Source organism: Heliangelus exortis, assembly GCF_036169615.1.
Source record: "Heliangelus exortis chromosome W unlocalized genomic scaffold, bHelExo1.hap1 SUPER_W_unloc_2, whole genome shotgun sequence".
NCBI lineage: Eukaryota > Metazoa > Chordata > Aves > Apodiformes > Trochilidae > Heliangelus > Heliangelus exortis.
In genome coordinates, this window is record NW_027285919.1 from 108659 (window position 1) to 123884 (window position 15226).

At 46.7% G+C, this 15226-nt stretch overlaps 2 protein-coding genes across 2 annotated transcripts; one reads left to right on the forward strand and one right to left on the reverse strand.

The window, feature by feature from the left end:
• Positions 1 to 2714: 2714 nt before the first annotated feature.
• On the reverse strand, positions 2715 to 4170 carry LOC139790579 (zinc finger protein 135-like). The gene has a single exon (XM_071732447.1). It carries the CDS (start codon positions 4037 to 4039, stop codon positions 3107 to 3109), a length of 933 nt encoding a protein of 310 aa, XP_071588548.1. The 5' UTR covers positions 4040 to 4170; the 3' UTR covers positions 2715 to 3106.
• Positions 4171 to 11955: 7785 nt separating this feature from the next.
• Positions 11956 to 13078, forward strand: LOC139790602 (olfactory receptor 14A16-like). The gene has a single exon (XM_071732475.1). It carries the CDS (start codon positions 11978 to 11980, stop codon positions 12938 to 12940), a length of 963 nt encoding a protein of 320 aa, XP_071588576.1. The 5' UTR covers positions 11956 to 11977; the 3' UTR covers positions 12941 to 13078.
• Positions 13079 to 15226: the final 2148 nt, after the last annotated feature.

The following is a 15226-nucleotide window of genomic DNA, read 5'->3' on the forward strand; positions in this document are numbered from 1 at the left end:
TGTTTTAACTCGTTATTTCTCGAAGACTGCTTCCTTTTGGGCGGCTTCAACAGCCCTGGGCACCCCTGCCTGCACACACCCCCTCAGCCCCATCAGCCATCCCCAGCAGAAGGCAGCCCCATGGCCTCTCCCTCTGACGCTGCTCCAGGACAGCCCTGCTCTGCCAAACCTTTTCCTCCTGCCCACCAAAATCCTCCGCAAGGATCCCAACAGCTGTGGCCCAGGCTGCCAGCTGGAGAAGGAAGACCCCCTCCAGGAAGCCCAGCTTCACTGCCCTGCAGCCAGAGACTCACCATGGCAGAGGCTGGGAAGATTTCTCTCTCCCCCAGCCCAGGCAGCTCTCAGCTCTCCTCCCAGCCCAGGCTGCCTTTCTCCTCTCTCTGCCTCCTCTCTCTGCCCTGCCCTGCTGCCTGCAGGCAGTGCCCTCAGCCCTGCTGCGCTCTGCAGAGGAGCTGCTCCTGCCCAGAGCTCTCTCTCTGCAGCACTCTCTGCTTGCCAGCAGCTCTCTCAGGCTCAGGAGCGTGGCCCAGCAGCACAGGACCAGCGCCAGACTTGGCCACTTGCTCAGCTCTCTCGGGGCTCCCTCCAGCTCTCCCTGGGGCTCCCCAGGAACCCAATGGGACACACACTGAAGTCATGGCTCATGTCCCCTCCCTCCCTCCTTTCCAGCACAGCCACTTCCCCTCTAGAGACACAACCTCTGCTTCTCCCACTCTCCCACTGGACACCCAGGCAGTGCCAGGGGGAATCTCCTTTCCCTCCTCTTCCCACGCAAGCCACGGGTGACACTGGAGGTGCCAGGGCTGCTCCAACCTCAGTCAGGGCAGCTGCTCAATTGAGTGGCCAAGCACAGCCCTGGGGGGCTACAGGAAATGTCAGGGCACTCCAGCACAACCACCTGCTGCTGGCACAACAGCACAGGACTGTCACATCCCATGGCCTGACCCAGACAACAGCCAAAGGAGATTCCATCTCCCAGGCCAGAGTTTCCCTTTCAGGGAAAGGTTACCCTCTGAAGGTAAATAAAAAGTGACAGCCTCCTGACACCATGCGAGTACCCCTTGATCACAATAAGATGAAATGAAACTCAAGGTCTATTTCTCTACAGTCTAAACATCAATTCTGTTGCTCTAAAAATTGAAGTTTATTTTCAAGTAATTTTTAGGGAACACAAATCACTCTCAAGTATGCATGAATATAGATATTCTAAAAGCACAAAAGTAGATACTTCAGTGTTCAGGCTGTGCAATCACAAAGGCTGATTGTTTGGATCACAAAAACCACATACTCAAATGAGTACTCTTGCATCTCAACAATCCAATCCCCTAGCCCCCTGTTTCCAAATATCACAAGCTTATCACAAGCTTTCCAAATATCACAAGCTTATCACAAGCTAAGCTACAAGCTTAGCATCTTCACTCCAGCTTCTTCAGTTCAGGCAGTGGTGATATGTATGATGTGCAGAGTCCTTGTTCTTCAAGCAATGTCACCTCCAAAGCTAAGGGTTCTGTAGCAACATCCTTGGGACTTGATGTACCTGGGAATTTAGTTCTCCAAAAGCATTTCTAATTCAAGTGTTCAAGAGGTGCACTTTACAAATTGATGTCTTTTAGGACAGTAAAAGGTCACCCAAAATCCGAGAACTTTTGGTGGCATTACATGCAGTAACATAATTCACAATGTACAGTGATCACAAACTTCACAGCAGTTGAGCATAACAAAACCAAATAAGAATGGAAAATTTACACAAATGCAGCACAATTATAAATGCAAAAAGAACTTATAATTAATTTTCTCTCAGTTTTGGTTCTTCTACAGATTTTAGCAACATTTTCATATCCCATTATCTTCTCTCATGGATAAGTTTTCCATAGTAATTACATTCCATTGCCATACACACACCTACCTAGTCAGCCAGTAGTTAGTCAGCCAGTAAATTTCCATGAGACTCCCTTAACAATTGCTTATACGTTTCTACAACTTCTGTACTTCTATTTCTGTAAAACCATTGCATATATGTTTCTTTAAGCTACTACTTCTATTTCTATAAATCTACTGCTTCACAAAAAATGAATCAATCAAGCAAGGAAGATGTTCTGGAGCTTTTCTTCCAGATTCTTCTCTACTGAGCTGTCACCAGCTTGTTCCATCCTCGTGAGAAACCATTCCAGATGTAATTCTCTTATTTCAGGAGACAGCTGACAGAAGCCTTACTGCAGGCTGCTCGAGGTGTCCCATCACATCACCCCTGGTGTCACAGAGGTTTCAGGAGAGCTCATGAAGCATCCCTCCTGACAGGCAATGAGCAGTAACGCTCCTCTGAAGAGCTGTGCCAGCTCCTGGAGTCTGCAGGCATCTACAAGGTGGTGAAGGGTCTGGAGAAGAAGTGCTCTGAGGAGAGACTGAGGGAATTGGGAATGTGCAGTTGGGAGAAGATGAGGCTGAGAGGAGAGCTTCTTGCTCTCTACAACTCCCTGACAGGAGGTTGTGTTGAGGTGGGTGCTGGCCTCTTCTCTCAAGTGAACAATGAGAGGACAAGAGGACATGGCCTGAAGTTGCACCAGGGGAGGTTTAGGTCAGATCTCTCATTTCTTTACTGAGAGAGTCGTTAGGTGTTGGACTGGTCAGCCCAGGAAGGTGGTAGAATCACCATCCCTGGAAGGATTTAAAAACCATGTAGTAGAGATGATCCTTCTCTGCTGCTGTCAGCATTGTCCTGCAGTCTGCTGCCTCCCTCTTCTACTGCTCCCTCAGCTGCACGCCCAGCCTGGTGTGCAGGAAAAGTGTCCAGGATCCCATCCTGCCACATCCCTTTAGGAGGGTGTCATAATTGGAAATACTTTTCTGTTTTTTCCTTATTTGGAAAAAAACATTCGTGACGCTGAAACAAATATAAAAAGTCAAATTTTGGATGGGATATGAAGTGGTTCCTGAGCTGACTGCATTTTGTTCTCCACAAGAAGCTGGAGAAAGCATCATTGGTGTGATGGAGCTTGGAAAATGAGGGCACCTTGACCCTTCATACTTGGTGATGGCTGTGCTGGGTCAGGTAATGACAGATGAAATCTAATTTCCAGTAAAATCTCTTGTTGCACTGGGAGTTGCTTTAAAGTTTTTCACTGGTATGGAGGCATTGATGGTTCTTCAAAGTGTGGCTTCGCCTGAAGCTCTTCCCACAGTCAGGACACTTGTAGGGACGTTCACCCCTATGGATCCGTAGGTGTCGGGTGAGATTCGAGCTGACTGTGAAGCTCTTCCCACAGTCAGGACACTTGTAGGGACGTTCACCCCTATGGATCTGTAGGTGTCGGGTGAGATTCGAGCTGGCTGTGAAGCCCTTCGCACAGTGGGGACACGTGTAGGGTTTTTCCCCAGTGTGGACATGTTGGTGATTAATCCAAGAGGTGCTGTTGTTGAAGGCTTTCCCACAGTGAGTGCAGGGATACAACTTCTGTCCTGTATGGATGCGGTGATGGCGTGATAAAGAGGAACTCCGGGAAAAAACCTTCCCACACTCCAGACACTTATAGGGTCTCCTTCCCATGTGGATACGGCGATGCTGTGATAAATGGGAACTTTGGGCAAACTCCTTCCCACACTCCAGACACTTATAGGGTTTCTCACCTGTGTGGATGCGGTGATGCCGTGATAATGCAGAACTCTGGGTAAACTCCTTCCCACACTCCAGGCACTTATAGGGTCTCCCTCCTGTATGGATCCGTTGATGCTGTGATAAATGGGAACTTTGGGCAAACTCCTTCCCACACTCCAGACACTTATAGGGTTTCTCTCCTGTGTGGATGCGGCGATGCTGTGATAAATTGGATCTCTGGGAAAACTCCTTCCCACACTCCAGACACTTATAGGGTTTCTCTCCCGTGTGGATGCGGCGATGCTTTGATAAATTGGAACTGCAGTTAAACTCCTTCCCACACTCAGAACATTTAAAGGGTTTCTCACCCGTATGGATCCGTTGATGCTTGATGAAAGCTGATCTCCACCGAAAATCTTTCCCGCAGTCAGGGCAGGTGTAGGACATGGTGCCTGTGTGATGGTGTCACCGTTGGACCAGATCCGAGCTGTCACTAAACTGTCCCCCGCAGTCAGGACACCTCTGGGGTCTCTAACCCTGAAGGATTTTCTGATGGTGGAGATGGGCTGAGCGGATCCTAAACCTTCTCCTGCATTGCTCGCCAGTGTCAAATTTCAATCCTGGATGGATTCAATTATTTTTATCCAAAATCACACTTTGACTGAAAGCTTTCCTTTTCCTTAAGGCACCCAGAGAAGTTTTTTCTCAGACTGAGTCACCGCATTTTTGGGAAAGAAGCCCTAGTGTGCTAACAAAGTAGAGTTTGGCGTTTTTGTGTGCTGGGGGCAGCTAAAACCTACATCAAACTTACTGTGAGTGAAAATGGAGTGTGAGGTGGAATAGGGAGGGTAACCATCCATAGACTTGGACACTCACTGATCATCCTTTACTTCCTATTTAGGATCTATGCTGGCACCCAAAACCCAAAGGGGCCACTGTGTGGGGCAGGGGGTGCTGGGGTTTTGAGCCACACCTGCCTTGAGCTGTGATGACCCAATTGTACTGACACTGCAAGAGGTAATTTAGGTCTCCCCCATTGCTGCCTAAAACCCCTGGGGTGATTCAGGGCCTTATATCTCAATCAACCACTTTTGTATGATCTTGGATTCCCCGTCATGGTACCAAATCCCACCAAGACCTTGGGATTCCCCTATTGCACCCACATGCAGGATGAGCTGCCCTCTACTGGGATGAGGTGGGATCTCCTGAGAAATTTTTGGAGCCCCTGATATTGGCTCTTCAGCCCTGGGATTATTAAGTCCCCTGGAAGTATTCCAGACTTGCCATCATTACCCCTGGCTCCAGGGTGATTTGAGGGTCTCCAGCTGAAGCCCCCAAACCATTGGGATGACTTTGGGATCCCCTATCACAGCCCTGCAAACCAGAAGGAGTTGGGAATCCCCGGATGAAGTGGGGGAAGACCCAATCACAGCTCCTCCACCCTCCTTAAAAAGTTGAGGGTCACCAATCCTACCACCCTCACCCCAGGGATAAGTTTAGTTCCCCCCTCTCACCCATCCCCCTTCTTCCCCATCTTGTGCTGCTCGCCCCCAGTTTGGGCAGTTCTGGGATAACCACCCCCCTCCCATCACCTCCCATCACCTCCCGGTACCTGCAGGGGGGGCACAGCCCAGGCCGGTGGGGAGGGGGGGGTGATGCTCTGGCACTCACCAGCTGGGGGGTCCTGGCTGCGGGGTGGGGGTTGTGGGTGCAGTCCCAATGTGAAGGAGCAAAACCTCCTGGGAGCTGCAGTGCAATCACGGGAAATGCGGGGGGAGGAAGAAATGGTGGGAAGGGGCCTGGGGGGGAGGGACCTGACCTGGGGATGAGGTTGGAAGTTGGAAGGGGGAGGGACACTAGGGTTGTGTTCTGGGGGGGTTGGGGACATCAGGCTTGTGGCATGGGCCACATGGGAGGGGACACATCACAGCTGGGTGGTGCTGACCCATCCTCAACACAAAGCCCACGGGCCCTGGAGATAAGAGGCTGTTAATTCACTGCTTTCAGGTGTAAACTCGGGGAGAATGACCAACCCAGTGGTACTGCCCTGAGGGTTCTTTCTTATCCTTCACTTCCACTTCAGGCTCATCTTGTTTCTAATCCTGGGCAGAATTCACTCTAAAATATATTTTTTCTGTTCAGAGCACCTCAAGTTTTTGGAGGCTTCAGACTCCAACTAAACCAGAGCAAGGGAGATCAGAAGTGCTGTGTTGGGTTCTCTCCTGCTCCGCAAAGAGGGATACATGTGACCATGGGCTAAAATCCAGGGCAGCTGCTCTGACCTGGCCAACCCCAGTGTTCCACAGTATGATCACAAACTGTCTCTTTTCAATGCAACCCTCGGGGCTCCATTCCTTCTCTATTTTCCCTCCAAGGGGTTTTCCAGTGATTAAAGACTTTGTAAACTGCAAGGCTTGTTCAGAGTGGTATGAGCTTTGGGGATGATCGCCTGGTACCCCCTTCATCACTTTCAAAGGTTACACATTTTATCACAAAATAACCAAATGAGGAGGGATGAGGAGGGACTTTTGACAAGGGCTTGGAGTGATCAGACAATGGGAAAATTGTTTCAGATTTGAAGAGGAATGATTGACTTGATATCTGAGGAAGAAATTCTTTTCTGTGAGGGAGACAAGAAACTGCATGAGGTTGCCCAGAGAATCTCTGGCTGCCCCATCCCTGGAAGTGTTCAAGGCAAGGTTGGAATGGGCTTAGAGCATCCTGGTGATTCATGGTTCTACATGAACACAACAAGGGAAGGTTATGGGATGTGTAAAATACCCCCATGAGTCTCAAAGGGGGATTTGTTGTTGAAAGGAAAGGGTTAACAGCCACAAAAGTTATTCCAGGCTTAAAAACCTGAAGGGCTGGTGTAAAGGGGGTGGGGAGGAGGGAATGGGAGGGCACACTTCCTGACCTGATCACAAAACAAAGACCTCAGGAGCCTAGAGATAAAAAGCTGTTGAATCAGTGCTTTCAGGTGTAAATCAGGAGGACAATGACCAAGGCAGCCTTTACTGCCCTGAAGGTTCTTCTGTGTCTTTGGTCTGCACAGCAAACCCTAAAGACTTCTCCAAAGGCCCTTCAGGCTTTGGGGAAATGTCTCCTGGAACCTTTTCTGGACAGATCTTAATAAACGAAATATCTGCACTCTGGCTGGGGATTGGTTTTTGAATCAGGAGACAACTGACAGAAGCCTGACTGCAGGCTGCTGGAGGCATCCTGTCTCATGACCCACGGTGTCACAGAGGTTTCAGGAGAGCTCATGAAGCATCCCTCCTGACAGGCAAGGAGCAGTAACGCTCCTCTGAAGAGCTGTGCCAGCTCCTGGGCTCTACAGCCAGGCAGAAACACCCGTGCCCCACGCTCCCCAGGCTCCCTGGCAGCAGGACTGAGCGGCCACCAGAAACTCTGCCTGAACAGAACCAGGAGGGTTTGGGGAGAGAAGCCTCAGAATCAGCTCCTCAGACACCCAGAGCTTTTGCCAGCTGTGCTACTCGAGCATTTCAAGCACACCCAATGTCTCAAGAAGGGGACTGACACACGATCAATGTGATCAATCAAGTCCAATTTTAATAGAGCATCAGACAGTTGTTTATATCTATTACACTAACATATGCATACTTGTCACCATCTTACTGGTTACTGATTTAATTAGCTAATACATAGTGCAAAAGCTAAGCTCATTATTGGTTATTTATTAACTGTCAACCCCTCCTCTTGCGAATTCCAGTCCCACGCTTATCCTGCTTCAGTAATCACAGCATCCTGCTTTTCAATTACTTGCAAGGTCCAAAGTTGATACTTTTCATACACATCAGCACTTTTGTCAACGGTCTTTTGTTAACGGTCAGCAACATCAGCACTTCTTCTGCCATCAAGATGATACTTTACTCTTGCTCAAGGCTTCCTGCTCGAGGCCTACTCTAGCTCAAAGCCTCTTGCTCAAGGCCTAGTACAGCTGAGGCCTTGTGCTGGCAAAACCCAATCTTCCACATTTCCCCCATTTTCTTTAAGAGCAACATAAGCATTCATTCCTAAGCGATTAATAGCATTTTCCATCATGCGCTGAATACATTGCAGTAAGCATGGTAAAAATAAAAGGAGAACCAACAATACAATGCCAACATAGCAAAGCGTCCTAAGTAATGATGACAACCACCCTGTAATACCAAAATTTGATAACCAGCTTGTAAAAGCATCTCCAAACATACTTGTTTGCTGTTGAATCAAGCCAGTATGTTCCTTTAGATAAGAGAGAGATGCATGAATGCTTTCACTATGATTGGACAAATTCATACAACACATCCCTGCTAAATCCTGACATCCATGACCCTGTGCTAACAATAAAAAATCTATGGCAGCGCGATTTTGCAAAACAGCATGGCGTAAGCTAGTTTGATCCTGCAATAATTCTCCTAAAATTTTTGTAGTAACATTAGCTTGCTTTTCTGTCCAGCATGCTAAGCTAGCTAATTCCCGCAAAGCATTTCTGGCAGCAGCACCAGGAAGAAATATTGATAAAGCCACCCTGGCTGCCTGACTCAGAAGTTCAACATGATCATTACAATCTGGTGGGAGACCAATACTTCTAGTTTTCCGAATCTTTGCTGTTAAGGTGGTAGTTAATGTAATGTTACGCAATTCTGCATACTTTGGAGCAAATATAGTCAAAGAGCCTAGATAGCAAGGACCTCCAACTATTCCCCTAGGGACACCTTGCCAAGCTCGATCACCACAAATCAAAAATACTCCTGGTGGTAGAGCATATGCTGAGTCATTTTTCCAGATATATGTTCCTGGCTTAGGATTCTTACTATGGCGATCTCCTGCTGGGTACATCGGTTTTGGATTACTCAAATTTGTGTCATTATATCCACAGTACCCAAATTCAGCAATATAGTCTAAATTCTTTGGAGTAACGTCAGGAGTGCCAATTTTCCAACTAAGAGTGCCAAATTCTATGCATGTGGGTGTCCAATTTCCAGAAATATTACCTATACTTTGAGAGCCCAATAGATCCAATTCTTGTGGATCCCATGGCAGTGTCTTATTCAGGCCATCTATTAATGTAAGAGCACATTTTCCAGCAGACATATTGTTAGTACACTTCCCAACAGAATACCCTTTAAATGCAGATTCATCAAAGCCAGGAATCCCTATCAGGCAAGTGCGAAAAGGGTCAGTAGCAGAAGCCATGGCAATGCGAAAATCTGTAACACCAGTACTATTTGACCATGTGATCCACATATTTTGCTGTGGGGGTATAATCAATGCCATACTACAAAGCAGACAACAACAAAACAAAATACAACTTAACACCTTTTCTTTGCCCTTCTCATCCATCTTCTACATTTGTGAGATATAATGTGAGACTCCAATGTTTTAACAGCAATCCTTACAACCCCATCGAATAACCAACGGAGATGGGCTAAATACAATTGCTCCGGTGCCTCAATACGTTCAAGTGCTCGATCAAAAGATGTAGCTCCTGCAAAACATGTAAATGTACGGATAGGGTTTAAATTGTCAAATAACATAGCACAATCATTAATACGGACAAAATAAATTTTGTGGACCATTAGTAATTAAATTCCTTAATATTTCATAGATCTGATAGAATTTTATAGAAGTTAAAGGACCAGACCGATAAGATATTGGTATCTGAGAAAGTATTTCTTTTGGTAAACTATCAATCTTAGGTTGAAATATGAGCTGTACTTTGTGGAGCACTCGGTGACAGTCTTCCCCAATCCATGATAACAGCCTATGTCGATGCGCTTCACGTTGCTCTTGATTCATCTTGCTTAGGTGGCTCAACTATTGGTCGAATCCACCTGCTAGGAATCCAACGTGGACCATCACCTGTGGATACACAAAAATAACCTCTCCCTATAAACAACACATCTACTGGTCCTAACCACTCTCCAGTTTGTGGATCTTTGTATAGGACTCTCATGTTAACAGATCGTACAGAGGTACCATTCTGATGTTTCATAATCGGTGGAATAGATTCATCACCAAAAATACATAAATGGTTTAAAACAAACAACACCATATTTAATCGTTCGATAGGAGTCCCCTCTTTATGCTTCTGCAAATATGTTTTCAAAGTCTGATTTGCTCTTTCAACTACTGCCTGACCTGTTGGAGAGTGTGGAATTCCTGTAACATGCGAAATCCCCCATTGTTGACATTCTAACTGCATTCCCTTACTGCTATAGGCAGGACCATTGTCTGTCTTTAATGTTTTTGGAACACCCATTACTGCAAAACATGCCATCAGGTGTTTTTTCACGTCTTTCATTTTTTCCCCAGTTTGAGCAGTTGCCCACATCATGTGACTATAAGTATCAATAGTCATGTGCACATATTTCTGTCTACCAAATTCAGCTATATGGGTAACATCCATTTGCCATATTTCATTACTGCTTAAACCTTTTGGGTTCACACCCAGGCCCAAGCCAAGTCCTTGATTAATATTGCTGCAAATAGGGCAAGCCTGTATAATGGCTTTAGCATCTGCAAATGATATTCCAAAGGCTTTTACTAACCCTTTCACATTTTGGTGAAATTGAGCATGTGATTCTCTTGCTTTTGCAAAATTAGAAACTGGTGCCGAGAGCGACACCAAGTGGTCGGCTCTTGCATTTCCCTCACCTAACCCTTGATCAGTTTTATGACTTCTAATATGTATTATACAATATTCTGCAGATCTTAACTTAATGGCACGCCACAATTCCCATAACAGTTCCCAAAGTCTTTTGTTTGAAACTTCCTTTATCATTGATTCCTCAATCCTCTGAACTATTCCAACAACATACAAAGAGTCTGACACAACATTGACTGGTTTATCCAGCCAATTCTCCAAAGCCCAAGTGACTGCACGCAATTCTAGAGTTTGCAGTGAGTCACCGTCTTCCGCCCATAAATAAAAGGAATACCAATCTCCATTGTCCTTCCAAGTAGCAACAGCCCTTTGCGACCGCTTTCCTGCATCTGTGAACACTGTAACAGCATCTGCTATTGGAACTAAAGATATCTTAGGTTTCACAATCCAATTCTGATTACTCATCCAGGTTAAAACCTTATCTTTTAAAGGCGCTATTTTAATACACGCCCCACTAGTCAAGCAGGCGCTAGCAAGGGCATCACAGTGTTGCATATACCATTCTAAATCATTCTTGGCTATAGGCACATAAATAACTTCTGGCTCACAACCACTTATAGCACATACCCGTTGCCTGCAAGTCTTCATCAAATCTGCCAAAATTAAAATTTTTTGTTGGATTGTGGTTCGTGGCTGCAATGGTGGAAATACCCATTCCAAAACTCTGGTTATTTGTTATTGGTTATTTGTTAACTATCAACCCCTCCTCTTGCAAATTCTAGTCCCACGCTTATCCTGCTTCAGTAATCACAGCATCCTGCTTTTCCATTACTTGCAAGGTCCAAAGTTGATACTTTTCATCAATGTCAGCATTTATCAGCACTTTTGTCAACGGTCTTTTGTTAACGGTCAGCACACATCAGCACTTCAGATGATACTTTACTCTTGCTCAAGGCTTCCTGCTCGAGGCCTACTCTTGCTCAAAGCCTCTTGCTCAGGGCCTAGTACAACCAAGGCCTTGCGCTGGCAAAACCCAATCTTCCACACTTCCCTTTCTTTTTGCTGGGCTGGGGAATGAGGGTTTGGGTGCAGCTCAGACATTGATGCTGCAGGTTCTGTCCTTCTGCTCTCTCCATGGAGGAAAAGCATCCAAACTTACTCGAATTTGGGGCTGTAGAGACTCCAGGATGTGGGGTTGGGGTCAGCCCACCCCTCCATCAGGATACCCCAACTTTAGGGTCTTTCCCTCTTTGTGCAGCTGAGAGCAGGACTGATGGACAGAGAGGCTGTCCTCACTCTGCACTAAGGGACAGTCCCTTTTTCTTCTCAGCACCCTCAAGGTTTTAGTTGCAGAGAAGAAATTCCAGGGGCTTCAGCATTATAATATTCCTCATGTGCTTTTGAGAAACTGGACCAGACCAAACCATGCTGAATCTGTTCAGCTTTGCTCTGCTGGCTGATGATGTATTGGGCTGACAATGCTGAAAATCTCTCATATTTTAACATTGGATTTAATTTCAGATCAACATTTCCTTTTCTATTAATTCCGGTAGGGCAAGACTGACTTCTGCAGAGCCCAGAGTTCAGACATTGCTCTGAGTGACACTGTAAGCCAGAAAAAACTACAGCTCGTGAATGGGACAGGCAAAAATCCTTCCTGTAAGGAGTGAGGTGTTTTGGGGATTTCTGTGAATTTCTAAAAGAATTTGCTCAGACGAATCTGACCTGACTTACTTATCCCTTTTCTTTTTCTGACAGTGCACCAGAGGAAGGAGATGTCCAGCAGCAGCTCCATCAGGCAGTTCCTCCTCCTGGCATTTGCAGACAGGCGGGAGCTGCAGCTCTTGCACTTCTGGCTCTTCCTGGGCATCTACCTGGCTGCCCTCCTGGGCAACGGCCTCATCATCACCACCATCGCCTGTGACCACCACCTCCACACCCCCATGTACTTCTTCCTCCTCAACCTCTCCCTCCTCAACCTGGGATCCATCTCCACCACTCTGCCCAAAGCCATGGCCAATTCACTCTGGGACAACATGGACATCTCCTACATGGGATGTGTTGTACAGATCTTTTTTTTTTCTTTCTTCATCACAGCAGAGTTTTATCTCCTGACCATCATGTCCTACGACCGCTCCGTGGCCATCTGCAAACCCCTGCACTACGGGACCCTCCTGGGCAGCAGAGCTTGTGTCCACATGGCAGCAGCTGCCTGGGGCACTGGGTTTCTCACTGCTCTGCTGCACACAGCCAATACATTTTCCCTGCCCCACTGCCAGGGCAATGCCCTGGACCAGTTCTTCTGTGAAATCCCCCAGATCCTCAAGCTCTCCTGCTCACACTCATACCTCAGAAAAATTTGGGTTGTGGTTATAGGTTGCTGTTTTGGATTTGGCTGTTTTGCTTTCATCATGGTGTCCTATGTGGAGATCTTCAGGGCTGTGCTGAGGATCCCCTCTGAGCAGGGAAGGCACAAAGCCTTTTCCACGTGCCTCCCTCACCTGGCCGTGGTTTCCCTGTTCATCAGCACTGGCATCTTTGCCTACCTGAAGCCCCCCTCCATCTCATCTCCATCTCTGGACCTGGTGCTGTCATTTCTGTACTCGGTGGTTCCTCCAGCAGTGAACCCCCTCATCTACAGCCTGAGGAACCAGGAGCTCAAGGGTGCTGCATGGAAACTAATGACTTCATTTTTTTCTCAAATAATAAAATGCTCAATTTTTCATGCATATAATTGATAATGTATCTCATATCATTAGTAATGTCTCTCATAACAGATTCAACGTGCCCTCTGTGACTTCTGATGATGGAGGCTTTTGGCTCTCTTTTACAAGTGATAATGATGTGCATAAAGAAATCTTTCATTGTTCATACCATTTCCAGTTCTGTGGTTTTCTTTCTGATGTTAAGCAAAAGGCTGCTGGAAAGTTTTTTTTAAATAACTTCTATGTTCTCTGGGCATTGCCATAAATAAAGATTCCAGCAGTGAATTCTTTACCTGATGTCCTTTTTCTGAGACTTCCTCTAGTGTTAGGTTTAGATCCAGACACACTTGGAGTTCCCTGGGAAGAAATTTAGGAAGCAAGGGGGTTCACTCTGACCCTTGTGACCCAACAGGAGGTCCTTCCTCATTCTCTTCTCTGATCCCTGAACAAAACACTCCAACCCTGTCCTGGCCCTCTCCAGCTCAATTTCTACTGTGTTCTACAAATCACTGCCTCAGATCTCTGTTTTAGTCACTTTAGTTTTAACCCCTACACATCCCTTCCACACAGTAACAAAACAATCCTTGACATCAAATCCTATTAAGTCACAACTTGGGCACTCCAGTATAGAAAAGGCATCAAGGTGTTGGAGAGTGTCCAAAGGAGAGCAACAAGGATGGTGAAGGGTCTGGAAGGGATGACTTATGAGGAGCATCTGAGGTCACTTGGATTGTTCATTTGGGAGAAAAGAAGGATGAGGGGAGACCCCATTGCAGTCTATGAATCCTCACAAGTGGAAGAGATGGGGTTGGTTCCGATTACTTCACTCGTGTGACCAATGACAGGACCTGGGGAAATGATAGGAAGCTGAATTATGGGAGGTTTAGGTTAGATATCAGGGAAAGGTTTTTCCCCAAAGGGCAATTGTGCGATGGAACAACTTCATTGCTTCCAAGCAATGACCACTCCCCCAGAGAAGTGGTCACAGCACCAATCCTGACTGAGTCCAAGAAGTGTTTGAATGATGTTCTCAGGCTCATGGTGTGACCCTGGGGGCACCCTACACAGGACAGGAGTTGGACTTGATCATCCTGATGGGTCCCTTCCAATTCAGAATATTCTATGATTCTGTGATAACACATTTGGTATCAGCAAGAAGTGGAGCCAGGTCCTTCCTGGGTGTGCATGATGGGAGGGTGAGAAGCAAGGGGCATCATGGGAAAAAAGGGAGGGAAAATCTCAAAAACTTGCTCCTCATCAAGACACTCAAGCACATCTACCAGAGAGCTTGCGTCATCTCCATTCCTGCAGCTTTTCAAGACCAAAATTAATAAAGGCCTGAGACACCTTCCCTTACTTTAAAGCCATCCTTGATTAGACCTGATTAGGTTGTCCTATGGTTCTACTGATGATCAGCCCTCTGATCATCTTTGTGGCCTCCTCTGGACTTGTTCTAACAGCTCCGGGTCCTTTTTGTGCTTGGGGCTCCAGAACTGGACCCAGCAGTGCAGTGGGGTCTCAGCAGAGTGGAGCAGAGGAGCAGAATCTCCTCCCCTGACCTGCTGGCCACGCTGCTTTTTGTGTAGCTCAGGACATGCTTGGCTTCCTGGGCTGCCAGCACACCTTGCCAGCTGGTGCTGAGCTTCTCATCAACCAGCACCCCCAAGTCCTCCTCCTCCTCCTCAGGGCTGCTCTCAATCCATGTTCTGCCCAACCTGTATTTGTGCAGGGGATTTCCCCAAATGAGGTGCAGGACCTTGTGCTTGTCCTTGTTGAACCTCATGAAGTTTTCATGGGCCCAGCTCTCCATCCTGTCCCTTTGTCTGGACAGTCTGTGTCTGGAAAGGTGACTTTAGAAATGGTCACTGTATCACCACCACCAGGCAGAAGTGCACCAGGCACTCTGCACTTGGTATGTTCCTCACCCCTTTTTGGGGTAGTTGGGAGGTGTTCTGTATTTTTCCTACAGTTTTTATTGCTCATCATCATGCCCCATGGCCCCCAGAAGAATCCTGACCCACAAGTGAGGGATGGGCTCTGCCTTCCTATTGCCTGGGGTTCAGAGTTTGGCCTGACTGATCCATAAAAGAAATAAATAAATAAATACATAAACAAACAAATAAAGAAATACCTGTGGCTTCAGAGCCACCTTTACAGAACCTTTGTCTCCCTGCAATCATGGCCTCCAGTGACCTTCTCTAACAAGTTTCTGGGGAGGCTTTGCCAGTAACAGGACCCAAAGGGGCCAACCAATGCTTCAAAATACTTCAAAATAATTTGGGTTTTTGTTTTGGCTTTAACTTTTAAAACCGTTTTTTT

What these genes read in the sequence shown, in the direction of transcription:
- LOC139790602 (XM_071732475.1), top strand. Translation starts at nt 11,978, where the DNA reads ATGTCCAGCAGCAGCTCCATCAGGCAGTTCCTCCTCCTGGCATTTGCA.
- LOC139790579 (XM_071732447.1), bottom strand. Translation starts at nt 4,039, where the DNA reads ATGTCCTACACCTGCCCTGACTGCGGGAAAGATTTTCGGTGGAGATCA.